Source organism: Schistocerca serialis, chromosome 7, assembly GCF_023864345.2.
Source record: "Schistocerca serialis cubense isolate TAMUIC-IGC-003099 chromosome 7, iqSchSeri2.2, whole genome shotgun sequence".
Taxonomy (NCBI): Eukaryota; Metazoa; Arthropoda; class Insecta; order Orthoptera; family Acrididae; genus Schistocerca; species Schistocerca serialis.
The window spans coordinates 389,828,668-389,853,084 of NC_064644.1; the positions used below are offsets into that span (position 1 = coordinate 389,828,668).

General features: G+C 38.5%; 1 protein-coding gene across 1 annotated transcript in view; it reads right to left on the bottom strand.

The window, feature by feature from the left end:
* Window positions 1-24,417, bottom strand: part of LOC126412041 (sodium channel protein para) — a 903,820-nt gene that overhangs the window by 200,356 nt on the left and 679,047 nt on the right. Inside the window, exons 27-28 of the mRNA XM_050081417.1 lie at window positions 17,634-17,756; window positions 12,439-12,561 (exon numbers count right to left, since the gene is read on the bottom strand). Coding sequence (XP_049937374.1) covers window positions 12,439-12,561; window positions 17,634-17,756 — 246 coding nt within the window. The remainder of the gene's footprint in view (window positions 1-12,438; window positions 12,562-17,633; window positions 17,757-24,417) is intronic.

The following is a 24,417-nucleotide window of genomic DNA, read 5'->3' on the forward strand; positions in this document are numbered from 1 at the left end:
TTCGGCATGTTGCTGGGCCCATCTGTACCGCGCTGCATGGTGTCATGATTGCAAAGATGGACCTCACCATGGATGTCGGGAGTGAAGTTGCACATCATGCAGCCTATTGTGCACAGTCTGAGTCTAAATACAATGTCCTGTGGCTGCACGAAAAGTATTATTCAACATGGTGGCATTGCTGTCAGGGTTCGTTCATGCCCTAATCCATTAGTTAGTGGTTATACACTGCAGTAGTAGCCCTTGTGGGCCTGAGTAAGGCATGTCTTTGACAGTTCCTGTCTCTCTGTATCTCCTCCATATCTGAACAACATCACTTTGGTTCACTCCAAGACGCCTGGACACTTCCCTTGTTGAGAGCCCTTGCTGGCACAAAGTAACAATGCGGACATAATCGAACTGCAGTACTGACCGTCTAGCCATGGTTGAACTACAAACAACACGAGCTGTGTACCTCCTTCCTGGTGGAATGACTGGAACTGATCGGCTGTTGGATCCCCTTCGTCTAATAGGTGCTGCTCATGCATGGTTGTTTACATCTTTGGGCAGGTTTAGTGACATCTCTGAACAGTCAAAGGGACTGTGTCTGTGATGCAATATCCACAGTCAACGTCTATCTTCAGGAGTTCTGGGAACCAGGGTTATGCAAAACTTTTTTTGATGTGTGTATGTACCCATGTCCTTGTGTACACACACACACACACACACACACACACACACACTTAAATCACATTGTAGAACCAACAAAACTATAACAAAACTATATATTTTAGAGACAGTTATCACAATCAGCACTACATATCCTCGTGTATAATAAATTACTGAAACCATTAATTCACAAAGTACAAACTACTGCTTCCAAAATAAGTGCTGCTCAAAGAGGAGCTACTACTACTTTTATTGCCTTCTGTTTATGCACAACAATGGCTTACTTATTACAAATATGAAATTAAATGAGGATAGATATACCTATAATGCACTCTTATAGATATGTCAGGACACCATGAGCTTATTCCATTACAGCAATGTTATTTTACTGAGCTAGCATCAAGTACTGTCGTGATATTGGATGATAAGTCTCCTGGAATTTGTTGCCAGATCCTAACAGGATTTGATATTTCGGCAATCCATCTGTACACTGTCTTTAGAAGAACATTGCTGCTGATGAGACCCTTTGAAAACTGATGCCACATCTGCAAACCATCAACCTATATAGGCCTCTGTATTATCCATGGCCATTCACCATTCACCTCTTTTGCTGTCCTCCAAGACTGGGCTGGTGGTGCTGCCTTTAGTAGAACAATAGTGGTAACAATGTATCACACTCACACACTACTTTCTAACAACAGGACTAGCTGCACAGAAGAATATTGTGTTTTGATGCAGGATACAGGGTTTGTAAACACTGTTCCCAAACACTAGAAGTAATGGTGACTACCACAGTCTCATCAAATTTCACCTTGTGTTCCCTGTTTAGCCAACGTTCTGCTACCACTGATATTTCCAGCTGTTGTAGCCTCGTGTAACAGTGATGTTCCATGCACCATACCTGAACTGTGTGAATCAAATGGCTAATGTAAGCCTTCCCACAGTGACATCGAATTTTTTATATGCCTGGTTTCCTAAGTCCCAAATCATCTTTCACAGAGCCGAGCAGTGCCCTTATCTTGGAAGGTTGACAGATACACGCTTACAGCTGAGTGTACCAAACTCAATTAAAATTTAACCTCGGGAAGGTTGCCATTTAACACTGTTTCAATGCAAAATTCTGGTGCCCCAATCTCAATCACAGTTAAATGAGGGTGTTGAACATGGTTAAATTTGACTGTGGCTCAAGCCCAGTTTCTGTGAGATGATTGGGGTTTTATAAGTGTATGATATTAAAATGATGTTGCATTTCAATGTGCTGAGACAGACTCAAGGCATCATATACCATAACATATATGTAAGATGAACTCATTAATTTATGAATCAAACTTAGCAGGAGTGGAATCAAATTGTGTCTCCAAATGACCAATCGGATTTTTATAATTTTTTAAATTTACTGTATGTGAAGTTCGAAACTCAAATATACCTCTACCAAAGTAGTCCAACACAATCCTAAAAAATTCTCGAGAAATCGACTTCTTAAGTTTTCTGACAATGTTTGACATGCTAAAGGAAGGAAGAAATTATCAAACAGTGTGGCTCTATTGTAGTGTACTTGCTCGCTGTGTGGGGGGTGCCTGGGTTCAGTTCTAAATGGATTGAAATTTTAAACAAAGGTGCATCTTCTATGACCATTTACATGATGTGTAAAATAAAAAAAAGGATGGGAAAAAATTAATTTGTAATTTTTTAAATTATTATCTTGATTAATGACTTTTATAAAAGATCAGTAATTAAGAATTTCTGTTTGCAATGAAAACTGGAGTCTTGTATGCAGTATTTATTTAGAAATAAGAAGACATGCATTTTTCATAAAAATGATGATCAGATGTGTTAAACAGTATATATTTGATGAATTTTACATTTAAGTGATGCAGTTATTTGAACTAAACAAAAAAGTAATGATTGAAATGAGACACTATACATTTCTTCTTTTGTACTGGAGCCATTATTTCTTTTACTTTCAAGAAATGATGCAAGCACACCAACAATTTTGAGAAGTGTTCCCATCTCGTATTTGAAAAACTTCTGTGTTCTTTTTTTGTTTTCCATTTTGGCAATCATAAATGGATGGTCTAGTAATGAGGTTTAAATGCTCTTAAGATGGTTGATAAAAGTGAGATTGTGTGACAATGATGTCACTCACTTGTGACTGTCAAGGAAACTTACGTATATAGGCAGCCGTGTACAAATTCATATCTCTCTTAATACTGGTGCATCTCCATGGTGCCTTCCATTGCAATACACAGAGTTAACTGTGGTCAAATCCATGGTTGACAGACAACGGTTTGCTGACCAGCAAATAATGTTGGTGTGCCATAGAGGCACTTTATACATGGTTTACTTTTGGCAGTGATCATGGGACCTTAGTTATCTTGCTTTTTGATTGAGATTGGTGCACTCAGTGGCCCCTTTAAAATTCTTCTACTCTTCAACAATATGCCCCAAGCACAAAGAAAAAAGCCACAGACCTATGCTCCTTTTCACGCATCTCTGGAGATGGTCCAAACTCCATAGTCCAGGAAATATGCTTCTCAGAGTATCCATTTTCCTTAAATACTCCCATCAAATGTGTAAGTTCTTAGGTTAAATTGTCTGTGTTAGAAATGGCATATGCTGTGCGTGCCAGAGTCATAAGGATGCCATTGCATTGGTATGATGGATGACATCTTTTGGCATGCAGATATGGAACAGTGTATGTGGGCTTTCAGTGAACATTATGTCCCAGACTACCATCTTGTTTTTTTGTAATCATGACATCCAAAAATGGCAGCCTCCCATCAATTTAGATTTACAAGGTAAATTTAATGCTGGAATAAAGACAGTTAAAGTGGGACAAAAAAACTGTTGAGAACATCACATCCATAGGGCCACACAAAAAAAGAATTGCCTGCTTCCAGAAGCAGGTGGGTCACAATGCCGAAGTCCTCAGTGCCCTGTCCTTGATGTCCTCCACTAATAAATTGGTGGATAAGGGTGACAAAGGATTACCCATAGCCATTCCATCATTCTGTTGAAAAATGCTGCCATTATCCCTTCGGTGGACGCTCCTGCGGCAGTTAGTCGCAAGATTTAGTTTTCTGTTAGTATCACAGATAGAGTTACAGTTGCCTCCATGACCAGATACGTATTTGTTATTCTCAACATATGCCACCACTTGCTACATTTGCGCGACTCATGCTTTCAGCAGTTCAGTCGCTATTGTTGTTTGAAACGTGAGTGTTAGTTTGCAGCGTGTTTGCCACTACGCGTCTTGTGATATGAGTATTTCCTTTACTTGTGGTTTTGGTTTGCCTCAAGGCAATCTTTCTGTTATATTAGTATAGAATGAATATTCAAATCCAGTCAAAGTTCCTGTATGCAATTTTCATTACATTATACAATCTCAGATATTGATTTGCTACAATGTATTACCTTTATAAAAACATGTGTTTCATTAGGTCTCATAAAAGCATGGAAATTGAGAAAAAGAAGTTATTTGATAGGCACCATCTAATTGTACATCCTGAAGACTATGAGAAAATATTGCGAGAATTGTCAGAAGAAGAATCACAAGAATTGTCAGATTCATGTGAATCTGAGTTGGAAGAGGAAGTTATTGAAGAAGAAAACCACAGCAGTGACTCCCAACAATCAACAGAGGGAACAGATGACCACCTGGTTGAAGAGGGGAGACAACAAACAGATGATTACCGATTTTACATAGAAAAAGATAAGGAAAGTATTTGGATAAGTGAACCACTTCCTTCTTCTTCAAAAACCAAGGCCAAGAACATCCTAAAAGTTTTGCAGGTCCAAAAGCAAGTGCTGAAATCACGGAAATAGAAATTGATACATTTTACCTATTTATTACTGATGGGATGATTGACAAAATTGTAGAAAATACAAACTGATACATCCAGAATAGTAAAAGAGCTGAAGTTCAATATTCAAGAGAATGAGACTGCATGAGACACCACAAAACCACAGATAAAGGCTCTTTTAGGCGAATTATATCTAATAGATATAAAGAAAGGAGGAAACACAAACTGCTGTGAACTGTGGGATGCAGATGGTACAGGAATGATTCTTTTATGAGCTCTCTTCACCTATAAGCACTTTTGCTTTCTGCTTCGAACTCTTAGGTTCGACGACCTGGGCGCCCAGAATGAAAGAAAACAAAGTGACAAACTAGCACCTATTCGGGACTTCCATCAAGTGTTTGTCAACAATTGCCTAGCTCAATACAATGTCAGTGAGTTTGTCACTATTGACGAGATGTGTGATGCCAAAACATTTTACACCCTGAACTTAAATATTTTCTGTGGCAAGCAGATTCCAGGACTCTAACTGAAGTGTAACAAGCCTGATAACATTGTGCCAAGATTAGTGACACCAACTGAGAAAATGAACAGAAATCTTATGACTGACAATTACAAAAGTAGCTGCCCCCTGGCTGAAAATCTCCTCGGTAAAGGTTTGACTTTCTTGGGAAACATGGGGAAAAAAATAAGAAGGAAATATCTCAAGAATTCCAAGCAAATAAAACCTGAGGAGTCCAGTCATGTCTCTCCGGTTTTCAAGACGTTTTTTGCATGGTCTCGACTGCTCCTAAAAAGAACAAATCTGTGATTTTTTATTGACAATGCAAAGCACAAATGAAATAGATCAAGAGACTAAGAAATAGAGAGTGAATTTGGACTACAATGCTACCAAAGGAGGAGCAGACACTGGAGATCAGATGTACTTATCCTACAGTACTTCCAGAATAGCGTGACGATGGCCACTTGCACTTTTCTACAGACATCGAGATACTGCTGGGATAAATGCAAACATTATTATGAATGCAAACATTATTTTCAAATTCAACAATCCTGACAATAAAGAAAGAAGACGAATTTTTTTGAAACATCTTGCTCTGGACCTAATAGAAGAACATTTGAATCAACCAGCATTACTTGAGACAATTCCCAAGGATATTCACACCTTCTTGACCAAATATAGGCATGAAGAAGAGAATACCAAGGAGCCAACAAAACCTGGAATTTGTTACTTATGTGGCAGGCATAAAAAGAACAGAACCAAAACAGTATGTATGAAATGTAAGAAAAATTTATGCAAGAAACATGGTATCATAGATACAAAATGTGTACAATGTGAAAGTGAGCTGCAGATGGAAGTTGACTAATTTATTCACAATCATAAACAGGAGTGAGAGTTTATGAATGCTCCATTTCATAATGGAGCATTTCATTAAAAGAACCATTAAGGCAATAAAGAATATCGGCTTGTTATAAATTACAATGGCAATAATAGACAATTGTGACAGCAACAAATAAATAAAAGATTATTTTTATACAGCCATGTAATGTTATGTTATGTTTTCTCCAATAAAATGTAACTGGCAATTATGTAACGATTATTTTTCTTTAGGTTAAAAATGTAACACTAATTGCGGTGTAAAAGCCGCAATGTGCCCACTCATGAAAGTACGAAAGGTGCGCCCACAGTAGGGTTAAATGAAAAATATGTGGATATCAGCACATGATGACAAAGCTCCACCAATTCTCTAACCAGTTTTTCATTAATCAAACTTGAGGATTTTCCAGAGATACTTGTGTAAATAGAGATACCATGTCAAAAATCACTAGTAAATGTGAAAAATCCGGCCTCACGGATTTCAATGGTCAAATAAAATCCACCAACTAGGAGATATCATGTTCACACTTGACAACATGTGGGCTGAAAACAGATGTTAAATACTTTGCCAGGTTATTAGTGCGTGCTCCCAAATTACTAACAATAAGGCATAAAGGAATTCCCTTCCTTATGCAGCTTTGGCATACCACACAACCTAAGCAGAATTCTTTTGTAAGCTGAGTGATAGAGTTTACAAAAAACAAAATGGTACTCTGGGACATAGTTTTCACTGAAAGCCAATACACATCAATTGGTCATAGTTTTCACTGAAAGCCAATACACATCAATTGGTGTCTGTGTGCTAAGAGCTGCCATCAACCATACCAATGCAATGGCATTCTTAGGACTCTGGTATGCAGAGCACATGCCATTTCTGATACGAACAGCTTAACCCAAGAAGTTGCACATGGCTATGTTTACAAAAAATTGATTCTCTAATAAGCAAATTCGATGGGCTATGGAGTTTGGATCATCCCGGATATGCATGAGGAGAAGCATAGATCTGTGGCCATTATTCCTTATGCTGGGGACACACTATATGACTGGAAGATTTCTAAGGGGTTTTAACATTAAGAGTGTGTTCCATCCACATTCTGAGATAAGGGCACTACTTGGATCTGTGAAAGATGGTTTGGGACTTAGGAAGACAGGCATATATAAAGTTATATGTCAGTGTGGGAAGGCTTATATTGGCCATTCAATTCACACAGTTCAGGAAAAGAGCATGGAGCATTCCCGTCAGACAAAGGTAAAACAGCCAGAAAAATTGGCGGTAGCAGAACATTGCCTAAACGAGGAAGACATTATGAAACTTGACAAGATTGTAATAGTTGCAAATACTTACAGTTTTCTGAACAGTGTTTATAAAGATGTAACTGAAATTAGGTCAGCAGACAATTTGATCAATAGAGGCAATAGTTTTCCTCTTAGCAGAACGTGGAAACCTGTACTATCCTGCATCAAAAGACTACATTCATCCATGTGGCCAACCCAAGTATCTGAGGTTAGTCTCTGATTGCAATACATCATTGCCACCAGTGTTCTACTAAAGGCGGCATTACTTGCCCTGTCTTCAAGGGCAGCAAATGTGGAGAGTGGCCTATATAGGATGTTAATCTGCAGCCTTTGCATCAGTTTTCAGTGTTCTAGCAGTAACACATTTTTGCAGAAGATGGTGGAGAGACTGAAATATTGAATCATGTTGATTTTAGGATATGACAGTAAACCCAAGGAGACTATCAAGAATTATTATACCACGAAAGCCTACTAAGTCACTAATATTGATTTTTAAGCAATGAAATATACCATTATTTAAATGTATACCGTTTGTCCAACACAACTTGCAGCTAAAGAAGTGCAGTAGGTGTGCAGTTCTTAGCATGAACAGAATTCAAATGATTGTTTTCAGGCACATTATGAAGAAAATGCCATCCTACATATAAAATCAGTGTGATTCATTTTATTCACAGCTACTGTATTTACTCGAATCTAAGCCGCACTTTTTTTCCGGTTTTTGTAATCCAAAAAACCGCCTGCGGCTTAGAATCGAGTGCGAAGCAAGCGGAAGTTCTGAAAAATGTTGGTAGGTGCCACCATAACTAACTTCTGCCGTCGAATATATGTAGCGCTACACAGGCATCCTTTGTAGGCACAAAGATAAATACTGGCGCCAAAACCTCTGCGTCAGTAAATAAAATTTAAAAAAAAAATTGGAAGACGAGCTTTTTTTCTCCGCCCGAGTTTCGACCACTGCATTTTCATACATTATCCAATGAAGTAAATACAAATTCCGTATTGTTCATCTTCGAATGTAGCAGAATTTCAATGTACTACGAAAATCTGACTGGCAAGACTGAGATTTTTGTCAATATGGCCAACTCTACGTTCTGAATTTTTTCCTACCTGTGAGAAGAGATGGTTGCTAATAGGAACTTGATGAAATGTGAATCACATGCAGTATTCTCTTCACCATAAGAATAATTTGAATATAAACATTTTGCCATGTATTCTTTCGTGTTTGCTTCTATCTCATTTAAATCCTGTCTGCCTAATAAACTACGAAACTAGCGTGAGACAACAGCAATCGCGGAAGAATATACGTACCGTGTCATGTTCATATTCGTATTACTCTTATGCCTAATAGTGATACAGTCAGAAATGAAGCACGGCAACTGACTAGATTTTTAAATCTAAGATGACTAATTTCTGTGCAGAATTTGATGTACTAAAGAAACGACCGCCAAGATTTTCAAACGGAGAAAAATTTTCGCCAAACTCTCGTTCAGAACATGTTCTATCATGCGCAGTCAATTATTTGGTTCTTGTTGATCATTATCAAAGAAAGCAGCAGTGTAAGTAACAACAAATAGCAGTCTCTTGCCATTGTTTCGCTAATGAGACGATTCCTCTCTTTTTTTAATTGTAGGCGGCGGTAGCGCGCACAAAAGCAAGCCATGCCGCGAGCAGCGACAGGCCGTAAACACGCACTATCAGAATGCGACAAACAATGCATGACACAGTATAGTAATGCATTTTCAGCTTAGAGTGACTGAAGCAAACACCTATAACATAGAAAACGGCACTTATCAGATCAAAGCAAAATAAGCAATCGATTCAAACCAGACGAAGCACGTGAAAAAAGGAAGGGTAACCGTATAAATATGGACTGAGCGCCTGACTCATAGCAACGGCTACCTGGTAAAGCTTAACTGCTAAGCTTACAACTCGAACCAAACTACTGTAGCTGTATCGTCATTCATTCGACCTAAATTGTGTCTCATATTACAATGGACCAACTTTGTTTCGATTTGGCGGTTCAGCCTGAAACTTTTCTCTCCCCTTGAATTTCGAGGCTCACATTTCAGGTGCGGCTTAGATTTGGGAATTTTTTTTTCCTTTATTTCGAGGCTCATTTTTCAGGTGCGGCTTAGATTCGAGTGCGGCTTAGATTCGAGTAAATACGGTATTTCCAGCCCCACAAATTCCTGATTTAATTAACATATTCCCACTGCAAATAAAGTAGCCTATATCTACTGTTATTTAGGGGGATGGCCAGAAAACATCATCCATGAGGTCACAACGTGAATGAAAGTGTCATTGAAGAGGTTTGTGACAAATAAAAGGGATGATAGCTGCAAAATCACTGCAGAAACGAATGTTGCATTTGCAAACTCTGTCAGCACCAAAACAACTTGAAGGAAGCTCCACACCCAGGGAACTGCAGGATGAGCTGGAATTCCAAAGCCACACAACAGTGATGCAACACTCATAACAGGAAAATATGGTGCCAGAGCCATAAAACCTGGACAATTTTAAAATCCTTACACAAATTCCAATAAACCACTGCTTTTGTTAACAGTGTATACAAAGCATTATTTTTGAAGCCAAATCATTTCCACTACCCAAATAACAACTGGTGAAACACAAAAGGAAAAGGCATTATGAGCTTCAGAAAAAGATGGGCAATGAGAAGCAAAAGTTTTAACTATCTGAGTATGCACTGCTCAACCCCCTTTGTCTGAAACAGACAAGCAACAGGAATCAAGAGTGGAAGCTGTTCAATGATGCAGTGCTCATGCCTGTTCGTCTGGTGCAGTCGGGGAATGGGAAGCAAAACTGGATACCATTCGACTACACACTATTCAATCAAGACAAACACTGCACACTGATTTTCTTCTTGTTGCAGTCTGTTATGAAGTTAATTTGATTACAGCCTTCATCCACATGTTGTGATTGGAAAAATGGATAAATTACTTGTGTACTTCAGTGTCTTCATTTTGAAGAATAAAATAAGAGTAATGTGCTGCACGAGTAAAAAAGTGAACTTGCGAGAATTACATTCTCCACCTGAATTATTAAGCACCTAATAGACAATGCACCTAAGTTGTACACCTCTGCCGCAGTGCCCCAAGCCTACGTGTCTGGTACTGCACATTGGTTCACATCACTCGATTACACCATGTCCACAATGGCTACACCACATGAAACAAAGGAATGAGATTCGGTGCAGCATGGTGTATCATGTCTGTGTGGATGTCAAACTACACCACTCTGTGCAACAACGAACAAGTTCCACACGGTGTCATTACATCAAAGGAAGTATCTTGTGAGCTTTGATCTACCATTACTGTAAAATGTTCTCAGCAGAAACAGCTGTTGGGAAAAATTCATTTGTGAGCCAAACAGATGGATACCAAGGTGATTCAAAGTCAGAGAGATATACTGGGATGTCCCATGTGTTCCCAGTTGGGGTTTTGTAGTTCCACATATGAAAGAAGAAACTGTGAGGTAATCCCTACTATACCATAACAGCTTTACCTTTTTAAGATTTTCTTCTTTTTTCCCACCTGATATTAAGTTATGATAGCTGAACAGATGAAAATTGTGCAATATTCCTTTCAGGTTTCAAAAATAGTTCCCTGTAAGCCACAGGAAATGCTTAACATCTGACTCCTTGCTTACAAGTGGCTTCACAACATGGATTAGAGCTACAGATTGTGCATTCTCTACTTCTTTCAACATCAACACATCAGGAAAGAAGGAAATAGGGCCTGCAATTATATTCAGTCTTACCCACATTACAATGACAATGGGCATTCAGTTTCCCTAAATCAGTTCTGGAGTTCAGTCTATAGGTCAACTTTGGGTATCACAGTTGGGTCTCCATGCACATATATTAACACTGCCATGTAAAGCTCCCTCAATTGTCTGTAAAGATCTTCAAATAAGAAAAAGTATTTCTACAGTGAAAACACACATATGGTTCTGATATTTCTCAAACATTACGTGATAAAAAAGGGCACACAAGACCTTACTATTCTTCCAACATTTGTGTTTCAGATACCACAGCTAAGCTCTACAAGATGCCTATGTTATAGGCCCAGTAGGCATATTGTAAGTTTTGCAGGAATGGTTCTGTTATGCAAATTACAAGCAGAATGACTTGTATGACAGGTTACCTGTCATATGTCAGGTTAAAGCAACTATCCTTTTTGAGCATTCTGCTGTTATTTGAAAGCTCAAGTGAGCAATTATTTTTGAAGAAGCTTACATTTTAAAAGTTTACAAAACTTATGAACTGGAATAAGTGTCTACATTAAGTACTTGAGTCTCAATATACAAAAAAATCTTAATTTTGATATCTTTTTTAATGTAAACAACCAATTATTGTCACCTATGGTGTATACAATGCAAATGTTCTCTGCAAGTGAACTGAATTTTTGTACAGTAGCTGAAACTGTTGTGAATTCATTTGTGATAATTACTTTTGTTACAGTGCTTCTATGTTAGTGAATGATGACTAATACATCAGAGAATCAACCACCAGGTGCATTCTTCAAAAAATGGCTGTGAGAGTCTTACACAAAAAAAAAATTCTGTCAGTGTTAGTATGAAGAGTGCAGATCCCCAAAGCACTGGAAAGGTTTTATTCTCTGTCACAAAGGTGCTGAGAGACAAGTCATACAGCATTTCCTTTAATGTGTCTGTTCATTTATAACGCAAAACTCATTCAGCTTTACTTTAATCAGAACACAAAAACTAGCTATGCCATGAGAAATATTATATTTTTTAAACAAATTTATATATATATATAGCCTTAAGTTGCTAATATTTCTCAATTTTCTCATTTCTAATAGATGTAAATATTGGTTCTACAGTGCACATGACAGCTACAAGACTAGGGTAAAAATCTGCGGTGTAGAAGAAAATGGGAGTTTAAAACATAAACTGTTAGCTGAAGGGATGGGCTAAGCAGAGCATGCTAATGTGACAGAAAAAATAAGTCTCAGGGCATTTTCAATCTAAAGAAATCTACTCCCAAAGTCTCATGGTAACCTTTCAAGGAGAATGGAAGAAATCTTTTAATGACACAAAAGAATGTATTTTTTTCTTGAGTCTTCTAATTTTATGTTAATATTTTGTGACCCATAATGCAACATAAAAGAGATTTTCAAGAAGTTAACAAAGCATTGCTGTTAGTTTGTTTGCAGGCTGAAACATCTATATTAAGTAACCTTTCATGCCACTGAAATAAAGTGCCATAAATGTATAAATGCAAGCAGTCATCAAATAGCTTCTCTCCTCCAAGGTCCCATGAGACTGCTGGGTACATACCCTCATCCCCTGCATTCTAGACATAGCTCTAAGAGGCCTAAGGGCCCTGAGAGTCCTCATAGTTTTGAAGGCTTGTATGCCTCCTGCCCCACACAAGGATGCTACGAAGTTTATGAGCGAGACCTGAAGTGAATACATTTAGGAATTTTTACAGTTGAAACAGAAATGAAGGAAAAGAAGCACATCTCAGAGCAAACACTTACTACCACCACATCACAGCAGGGAGCTAGAAACACAACTAACTAAACGCAGGTGTATTGTATGGAGTTCCAAGCTGATTTGCTTGTGTGGGTAATTGTCTTTTCAGTTACCAACACAAACTAAAACAGATGGTAAACACATAATCAAGACTTATTTCCCCAAAATGGTGATAAAGATTTGCCACTAATTCATAACTACCATCAGAAAACTGCAGTGTTCTAACTAGATTTATGTGGCACATGAGGCAATTACTTAAGTTTCCTAGTTAATGAGAGGTAATTAATTGGTCAGTACATATAGATAATTCACCAGCATGGAGAAATTAGCTTGATGATGTCTACAAGAATTGGTTTATCACCAACATTTGTTTTGAAGCATTCTGAGATACTGTGATGGGGAAAGAAACAAAAAAGGAAAAAAAGAAAGAAATATTATACAACAAATGTTTGCACAGTAAGACTGTAGAAGAAGACCCTTTTCCTGAAACAAATAGATACAGTATACACAGAGAGAAATATTACACACACCACACAAATACATAAGTACAATGAATACATCAATCGCATTAGACATACTACACATAAGCACTCACACAAAATACACATAAAGCATGTATACTTTATATCCACAAACGGGCGAGCAATGAAAGATGTTATCTACAGGTACGAAACAGTAAGTTTTGTGCAACACCAACACCCAGATCAGCTCAATGATGTACTCAACATATTATAAAAGTAAAATAAAAAAGATACATAAACATTAAGAAAGACAGACATGAAGAGTGGCACAGAATTGAAGAACATGGCATCAAGTCAGTAGGAAATATGGGGGCGGGAGTCTGACAGAGTTTGTGTTATTATTGTTCACTTAAGCTGTACAAAGATTTATCAAGTCACAGTTTGTAAGAACTCGTTTGTTATCTCTCTCTCTGTCTCTCTCTCTCTCTCTCTCTCTCTTTCTCTCTCTCACACACACACAGACACACACACACACACACACACGCTTATGAAAGAAAGGAATTTTTATACACACGTTATCTAGAGATTATGAATTACTCTGAGCAAGCATTGACAATCACAATGCATATTTTTCTATTTGACGTGCAACTGTAACTTTGTTTTCAATACGAAAGTATAAGGTTGAAAATAATAATACATAATAATGGGCAGGAAACATTTCACCTGTGCATGAATGGTGGGTGATATATAGCTTAGATCAGATTAGAAAATGACATTAACTGTCGAAGAGTAAACCAATTCATTGCTCATCATTTGGCTCATAGTGAGTGATTCCTGTCTACTGATCTGATTTATAAGATTATTATGACCCATGAATAGAAAAATTTAATAACATGTGCAAGAACGCTAATAAAGTTTTACATTTCCATGAAAGTTAACAACGTACAACTTTCAATTTATTTGGCTATTTCAGGCACATATTCAGGCAGTGTTTGTGGGAGCACACTTGAATCAAGTTGGTAGCCTTTCCCATTCAATGACTTTCATGTCACATTATGTCAATGAGAGACTCATATTTCTACTCTCATACCTGGTAAGTTTCAGGCATACCTTTCTTGCATTGTTAATGCACGTAACAAATTATGGAGATCAATATTAGAAGCAATCACTTTTGGTCCCACATTTCTTCCAAATTTTCTTGCATCAATCTGTGTACTGATTCCAAATAAATTATTATATAAGTGAGTGTCACAGGTCTTCTTTGCTTTGCCATTTGAAAGGAAGTCTAAGAAGATAACTGTTGAAAACCATTTCCTTACTTACTTCCCACAGAAGATGAATTAAACAAAGATGCAATTAGTGATATTTCTATCATTTTGACACTGTGATTCATTCACTTAACTTGCAAGGCATACTCCGCAAGCCACCATATGGTCAAGGTGGAGGTTCCCCATACCACTTCTAGTCATTCCCATCCCCATTCCACCTGCAACTGAGATGTGGGAAAAACAAGTATCTATATGCTTCCAAACAGGCCTTGATCTCATCTCATCTTCACCACCCTTAATTCAGACGTATGTTGGTGGCAGCAGGATCATTTTGCTATCTCTCACAGATGCTGAATCTCTACACTTTCTCAATAGTGTTTCACAACAATAATGTCTTCTTCCCTCTAGGGATTCCTATTTGAGTTCACAGCACATTTCCATAACTCTCTCATGCTGATAAATCCTAACAGTAACCAATCTAGCAGATACCTCCTGAATTGTGTATCTTCCTGTAATCCAAACTGGCTGGAGTACCAAACGTTACAGTAGTACTCAAGAATGGGTCACACACATGTTCTGTATGTAGTAACCTTTCTAGATGAGCTACACTTTCCTACAGTTCTTCCAATAAACCGAAGTTGACCACTCATCTTTGTTACAACCAACTTTATTTTCTTGATCCATTTCAAGCTGCTTTGCAATGTTACACCTAGATATTTAATTGACATAATTGTGTGAAGCAGCACATCACTAACACTGTATTTAAGCATTGCAGGATTGTTTTGCTGCTCATATTTATTAAATTGCATCTGCCACATTTACAGTCCACTGCCATTCATCACACCAAAAAGAAATTTTATCCAAGTCATCTTGTATCCTCATACAGAAAATCAAAGATGACACTATCCCATACACTACAGTGTCATCAGCAAACAGTCACAGATTGCTGCTCAACCACACTGTCAGATCATTTATGTACATGGAGAACAGAAGTGGACCTATCACGTTCCTCTTTGCCCCTCCTGATAATACATTTGCCTCTGAGAACAATGTCCATCCAGGACATGTTGGGTTCTATTATGTAAAAAGTCTTCAAGTCACTTAAATATGGGAGAACCTACTGCACATGCTTGGACTTACGTTAACAGTCTGCACTGTGGCACCCTGTCAAACACTTTCCAAAAATCTACGAATATGGACTCTGCCTGTTGGTCTTCATCCATGGTTCAAAATATATCACATAAGAAAGGACAAGCTGAGTTTCACGTAAGTGATGCTTTCTAAATCTGTGTTATTTGTGCATAAAAGCGCTTCTCTCTCAATGAAATCTATTATATTCAAACTTACAATATGGTCAAGAACTCTACAGGAAGCTGACATTATGGATATTGATCCGCAATTTTGCACGTCCATTGTTTTATCCTTCTTACATATGGGAGAAATATGTACTTTTTTCCAGCTGCTTGCGATCTTCTGTTGGGCTAAATATTCATGATAACTGCAAGTTAAGTACAGGCCCAATGCCAAGGAGTACTGTCTGTAAAAGTGAATGGGGATTCTGTCTGGACTTGGTGAATTCTTTGTTTTTAGCTCATTCAGTTGCAGTAGTAAAATCAACTCATTCAGTTGTAATAGTAAAATCAGCAACTGAATTGTGTAAGAGGAAGGGCAATGTCTTTTACCAAACTAGCAGCTTTAGCAATGAGGTATAGCTCTCATCAACTCAAAGAGCGGTTTGAACACTAAAGTGCTGTACTAGGATTAATCCTACTGGAGATGGTATTCAATAGCCTTCCTACAACCTTTAATTTGTCCAGTCAGTTGCAGGAAGACTTATAGTTTATCATATTCTCTGCACAACAGTGCAAATCTGCGTTTTCCACATTAAAAAACATTGCCAGAAATGAAAGAAAAGATCAATGACAGATAAAAATCCTAGGGCTCACTGGGCATCAAACCTGAAAGGTTAGGATATTAATACGATATTTTACTACTGCACCATTGATTCACCAAACCGGCATCCTGCTTCTTAATGCAATAAAAATAGTCTAATAGTAATTCCCACTACTGATCATGTGAGCAGTTTAGCATTAGTAATAACAGTTGTCAGCTTGTGACAGATACTTTTCCCTATTGTTGTGGAGCTTAAGTTGTTCCATATCCATGAGAATTTGCTTCATGAAAGAATTAGCATAATACAATTTGTGACTGAATGAATTAATCATTTTAATTTTTAGTCTAAGTCCAGACAGTGTTATTTATTTGAGGTGGAGATGAGACCTGTTCATTGGCCTATAAAGTCACCCACCTCAAAAATTCATGGAGAATAATTTCTAAAAAGAATAAAGGTAGTAACAAGATCAGATACAAAATCAACTCACACTTAGTACCCATACAGTCAAAACACAGACTGTAACTGGCTGTCTGTAATACAAGTACAGCATGTCATTTTCAGCTTTGTTAAAGGAGAGTTGTGATACATCCTTTTACAAACATTGTGCAGATAATAAACTGAATAAAATGACTTGGTGAATTAAATTTTCATGTGTCTGTGGATCTGTCAGTTTCATGGTATGAATATGAAAATATATAACACATGACTGGAACTTATAAAAATATTCTTTCCTTCTCCCACTAATGACTTCACACACTCTAGAACACTATTTTTTTTTCCACGACTCACACTATACATAAAAGTAATCATGACTGTACAATGAGTCCATTCTTCAAAGTCTTGTTCATAATTCTACTTATGAGATGATACAAGATTCTTAACATTAATTTACCAACACACATTAATTTTATTACTCAAGAGGGAAAGTGAAAATAAATAATTTTGAACATCATGCACCTATCTTCTGCATACTTGCTTTATCAGTTAATAAGCTTAGTAGCTGCTTTAACTGTGGGGAAATTAAGGATGTTGGTAATCCACACATTTGATAGGTTCGTTAACAAAAATTGAATTAAATTTTATTATCTAACGTAAGAACTGCTCATTATTCTTAGCCGCAGATAATGTTTATCCAAAGTCTCTCTATTTCCATCAATTAATGAAATGTACAATCAAATTCCTTTCTGTTCATTAGTAAACACACCATTCAGAAAAAAAATAGTAATTCACTTACTTCAAGACTGAACTCTCATAAAGATCTCCTCACTTTTACTCAAATGCATGAAATACGAGTAATATACAGCACAGTGGTACTTGATAAATCTTTGCATTTACACAATAACATGCCTTTTCAGTATGACCCCCACTACTTACTCTCATCCCCTCCCAGCGCGAGACTGCGCGCAATGGTCTCAGTGCACGCAGGGTCCGCATCGAGCGGAATGCAGGAATATCAGCAGCACCGGCCCAAATGGCCGCAAGGTTTATCAGAGAGAGCTATGCCGTGGGAAATTTATGTTAGTGACACATTGCTAAAACACAGACTGCAGAAACATTCACAATTTCTTCTTTAATCCCTTAATTTGCTATGTTATGAAAAATTCATAAATGAGAACAACAGCAAAGCTTTTGTGCCCAAAGACTCAAAAATCTGAGTACACTATTTTTACAATATTGTCCATATTTGTAGTCAATATGTGCCTTTGGGACAAAAAACCATTGTTCTCATAAACTACAAGTAAACAGATTTCACAGTCCTGAAAATAATACAAATAGTATAGTTTTCTACTTCATGGAAAGTAATATGTCCACATTTGTGCTGACAAGTAATGTAAAACATATTATTGGGAGTGTAAATACTAGTCATTGTTTATCATTATTATTATCATCACGTGGCGCTACATAACATCCATAAATAAGTTGTTCATTAATGGACTGTAATGCAGATTACAAAGTTCAGTTTACCAAATGGTGATTTAATTCATGTTCTTATTTGTTAGCAGATCAGCATCAAACAACAAAAATTTTGCTAACACACTATGGGTATCATCAACATTACACAGTTGTGTTTTCCATTATTTCAATACTGAACTGTGGTAAAAGGAATGATATTAATATCTTTAGAAACTTGCATAAAATGAGTGGCACATGTGGTAATATTTGAACTCGGTGCATAATTTATTATAAACTATATAGCAAATTATGCCAGGAAAGACATGTTCAAACCAAATAAAAAAGATTTATATTGAAACCATGATATAATAACTAACAAAAATATATTCTGTGGCCCATGATTTGACAAACAGTGTATCCAACAAAGTAAACTGAAGTATTAGATTCTATAAACTTGCAAAAAATTAGTGATTTCAAAGTATTTGAGGGAGTGAGTGATATGTTATGCATTTATACATGAATGATGATGCACTTTTTCTAATAACAGATTTAACAACCATTTAATTTTATATTACTTCTTATCAAATTAGTATTAATTACTCTAATCTTGTACCATAGGTGTCAGTAGGAATCAAATCATATTATAGTTACATTCTTTACCCTCATACAAATTAATGATCATATAAAGAAAAAAATTTCACTGTAAATACTTTATGAATAAAGGAGATCAGTCACAAGAACCAGAAGCATTGAGTTATTAAGAGGGACACACAATAAAGAAAGAAAACTTGCTAGTGCTAGCTAGCATCTTTCTTGAGCTAGAGTACAAACACACCCATCTACCCAGACATGCACGCGCGTGTGCATCCCCAGCCCCCACACATATGCATGATCATCCCTATAGAGTGCCAGCGGATGCACAGTGCCAGGTTTGCAGTCTCATAGATGGACTAATGGGAAGGGGGGTGTTGGGCCTATTCTACAAACAAATTTCCTTTACCGTATCCTCAAACAGCTCCAATCCCCCCCACCAGTCCAAGAATCAGCTACGAAGGAGCACCTCCCTCATCAGCCAGTATAATCCAGGACTGGAGCAACTACACCATGTGCTTTGTTAGGGCTTTGATTATCTATCATCATGCCCTGAAATAACGTCAACCCACCCTAGCCCCTTCCCAACCCACCCCCTAATGTGGTGCTCTGTCACCCAGCCAACCTACACAACATCCTAGTCCACTCCTATGCCCATCAACATCCTAGTCAATCCCTATGTCCATCCTACTCCTAACCCTTGCCACAGGGAAGACTCAGATGCAAGACCTGCTCAATCCACCACTTGTTACTCTGGCCTTGTCTCATACTTATCCTACCCCGTCACAGGCAGGGTCACCTGTAAAACCAGCCATGCAATATACCAATTCTGCTACAGTTACTGTATAGCTTTTTATGTTGGTATGACTACCAACCATCTCTCCAATAGAATAATGGCAGCCACCAAACTGTGGCCAAGAACAAAGTTGACCACCAAGTGGAACATCATGCTCAATTTCAATGGCTACTTGACAATCTGGGCTAGCTGGATCCTTCTCTCCACCACCAGCTTTTCCAATCTATGGAGATGATGGTTACCCTTGCAACACATCCTTTGCTCCAATAACCCTTCAGGCTTCAATCACTGTTAACCCACTGACCCCACACCTTCCATCCAACAGTTTCTAAATCCTCTGACCTATCACCCCCTCCCAATTCACATCCCTATGTCAGCTTCACTATGCACTGCTAGCCACCGGCTCCAGCACCCATGATTCACATGCCTAGCCCTGCCATCCCTCCTGCCCCCATTCCTAGCCAGCAAACCAGCTTCCTCCCTCTGAGCCTCTAGCTACCCAACCCAACCCCTCTTCATGTCTGTCTGTCTGTCTCACTCTCTCTCTCTCTCTCTAACCACATCCAACACAATCTCCAACCCACCCTAGCCCACCTGCTGAACAGCAATCCTGGTACTGTGCTTCCAGCCTGCAATATGTAGGGACACAAGTGTGTGTGTGCATATGTGTGTGTGTGTGTGTGTGTGTGTGTGTGTGTGTGTTTGTGTGTGTGTGTGTGTCTGCACTTTAGTTTGAGAAAGGAATTATTCTGAAAACTAGCAAGTTTTCCTTCTTTTTGTGTGTTCTTGTCGATGACTCAACTTTTCTGCTTTTCAGTCAGTGGTACCGCTATACTCCTAAGGCATTTACAGTTTGCCAGAGCTTCCTTACTATAAGAAATTTCTATGTGCCAGTTTGGACTTTCTATAAAGTCAAAGCTTTGAAACACAATATACGCCAAAGATTTCCTGGAAAATCAATGAAAAGACTAGAGCAATGATAAAAATGAAGAAGATGTGGATCATATTTCCTTTCCCCTGGCATATTTATTAATTCACACAACTTGTTCTATAAATAAGACCAGAGTTCCAGACTGACAAAGATGTTTCAACAAGCACACATAGCAAAGATTGCTCTGGGCAGTTATTTGCTGTTGGAGACATTGTTATCCTGCCATCATCAGTTTTATAATCTACATGCTCAGCCAAACTGTGAAACTCTCATCCATTGCAAAAAACTACTCAAGCTTATAGACAAAATCTACATGCAAGTGATGATTGTACACGCAGTAAGTGGTCAAGGAGAACTTTGGATCTCTAATTGTCACAAGCAGCCAAAACTCATCCCTAAAGGGACATGCACAGGGTCACATGAACCAGTTCAGAAACAGCTGCTTAATGGCATCCACAGCGAGTCATTTTCTACAGACAATGTAAGACAGGATGCTACTATCAAACTGTCAACAGGATGGCTGACCAAGAAACACTGTCAGTGAGTGTTAGCAATTCTGCGCCAATTTTCACATGCTTTCTAATCAAGAGTGGAGAAAAGACAGTCCAAGTGACTCACAATAAAACATCTTATTAACAATGAGGTAATCCACCAAGTAGCCAGTGCTCATATAGGGTGACAGATATTACTAACAGCTGAACAAAATCATGAAGAAAGGCATCTGTTCATTAACCCACACTGACGACACACTTGACTGCTCGACAGAAATAAAGTATATCTCAATTATGAACTTGCAGACAAGCTACTAACAAATCAAGGTTGATGAGGCTGTTCTAGAAAAGACTGCCTTTATAACTTCTGACAGCCTCTAAGAGTTCAGAGTTATGCTGTTTGGAACATGTAACACTCTAGCCACCTTTGAGGGTATGATGGACAACCTTAATCAACATCTCACATGATCAATGTGTCTTTGTTATCTGGATGACACTATTAGTTTTCTGAAGACATCTGAAGAACATCTAAGCAGCCTGGCAACATTGTTGAAGTTTGTTTAGACTGCAGGCCTCCACCTGAAACCAAAGACTGTCTCTTTGCTCAATAAAAAATAAAATTCTTGGAGGACCTAGTGAATGCTGATGGAGTACATCCTAATCCAGAGAAAATAAGAGCAGTCAAAGATTTTCTGACTCCTTGGGACATTTGTGATGTGAGAAGCTTTCTCAAAATGCGCTTGTATTATTGATGATTCATAAAAGACTTCTGGACCAAGGCACATCTCTTGGAAGAACTACTGCTAGTCAGTTATTTCTCCCTCACTCTACTTGTGAATGGAAAAGGAAAAGAAATGACAAGTAGTGCCCACCCAGTTGGCCATGCAGTCTAACACACGGCTCTCCGGGCGGGAAGGAGCGCCTGGTCCTCGGTACGAGTCTGCCCGGCGGACTTGTGTTGAGGTCTGGTGAGCCGGCTGGTCTGTGGATGGTTTTTAGGCAGTTTTCCATCTGCCTCAGCGAATGCGGGCTGGTTCCCCTTATTCCACCTCAGCTACACTATGTCGGCGATTGCTGCACAAACAAATTCTCCACATTCGTGTACACCACCATTATTCTACCATGCAAACATAGGGGCTACACTCGTCTGGTGTGAGACATTCCCTGGGAGGGTCCACTGAGGGCCGAACCACACAATAATGCTGGGTTTGGTGTAGGGTTGCAGAGGGATGAAGTGGACTGCGGTAGTCGTCGTGGGGTTGTGGACCACTGCGGCTGCGGCGGGACGGAGCCTCTCCATCGTTTCTAGGCCCCGGTTAACATACAATACAATACATACAATGACAAGTAGTGGTAAGGGGTACCCTCAAGAAGCACCATACAGTGACTTGAGAAGTAGGTGTAAATGCAGAGTAGACTGCAGGGAGAGGCTAATTTTTTTTGAAACAAGATGCAGAAAAGATATTTCTTTTTCCTTAAGGAGATGCTAACATCTTCTCCAGTCCTAAATAGCATGAGAGAATGCCAATATAGCACTTCACACCAACTCTAGAGGTTATCAGATAGGTGCTGTTCTAGTACAAATCCAGGAAGGTGCTGAAAAAGTTATAATTTATGCTTCCAGGGAACTCTGCAAATCTGAGATGAATTACTCTACTACTGAGAAAGAGTTCTCTGGAGTTGTCCAGTCATATTTATTTGGCAAACCACTGATCACTGCACAGACCACCAGTCTCTACAATGGCTGATTAGCTTGAATGATCCACTGGGTCAGCTGGCAATACTGGGAATGAGGTTTTAGGAATAAGACATCTGAGTGGCATAAAAAATGGACACACACACATATGGACATCGACTGTCTTTCAAGGAATTCTGTGGTAGAACATAGTAGCATGGATTAAATCTCAGCTGTTATTACATTAAATGACATTGCTGCTGAACTGAGTGAAGATTCAGTATTTTTGAAAACCATAGAGGAACTCACTGAATGAGAATTCAAATTAATAGACACAACACTGCATAAGAGAAACGATGATCCAATGGCGCTTAAATGGTTCCCTGCCATCCCAACTCATCTATGTCCAGCTATCCTGAAGTTTTTCCACAATGCTTCAACAGCTGTTCACCTGGGATCTGTAAAGACTCCACACAGAATCAGCCCCAGGTATCAGGGCCAAGCCTCTACCGATCTCCTAGACACTATTTGAGCCTCTGTAAAGCATGCCAATAATTGATGCAAGTGACGCAATTACCTCCATGCCATCTGGTAGCAATTCTGCTTGCAGAAGCACCATTCCACAGAATTGGAATTGATTTCTTGGAAAGGTTCCTAAAGCTGACAAATAGGAATTGATGGATAATAATATGCACTGGCTACCTCACCTGTTACACTGTTACAAAAGGGGATCTGACTGCTCACGCTTTGGAAATTGTAAGGTTCCTTGTACTAGACATTATTTGGCAGCATAGAGTATCCTGCATGATGAACACTGGCTGTGGAAAAGTTTTCTAATTGAGGTTACTATCTGAGAGGATTTCATATTGAGACATCACCCACATTCATATTGACACATCACCCACAGGATGAGAACTACATGCCAACTACAGACAAATTGTGTCACAGAACACGAGACAATGGTGGATGTGATCTTGATGTCAGACAGAAAGATTGGTATACAACACTGCGCATCGTAACATTTGCAACAGCACAGCAAAGCAAGACACTACAAGTTTGACAATATTTTCTGCTCTATGGTAGTGAAGCAAAAATGACAATGGATACACTGTTTCTGGGTCTTCTGGACACTATTGAGGATGAGAAACACCCCACCACCACAACCAAAGAAGAAAGACAGTTGGCTTCCATATGGACCTGGATACACAGGAGAGAGACTGAGAGAGCTATTACACCAAGCACTGGCCAATGAGATACAGACCAGGGGAGCTGGCATGGGTTTTTATGTCTTTGCAGAATATGGGACTGTCAGAAAAGTTACTAAGATGCTACTTTGGGGCACACCATACCCTTCATCATATGAAGAAGAGGATTATGACCTTTCATCATTAAGACTGCATTCTGACCTGAGTGGCCAGCAATAGTGGTCACGTGCGTTTGAAGTGTGCCTGCTTGAGTGAATGTGTGTGTCTTCCTTTCTTTTCTGAAGAAGGCATTGGCTGAAAGCTCAGTGTGGAGTAGTCTTTTAATCCTGTCTGCAACTCAACATGTGAGTAGCAATCTATCCTTTTCATAATTTTTTATGTGATGATGTTCATTTAAACACAGTGTCAAACTGTCAAAGTTATTGAAATAAAAATAAATACTCTAATTGCCACTCAGGTCATGAAATTTAACATTGTGTCATTAGGTTCAGTTAACTTTTAGGGAATGTTCTTATATTACTAAAGAAAAAAATTAATCTCTTGGGTGACAAAGTGAATTTAAGACAAAAATTACAA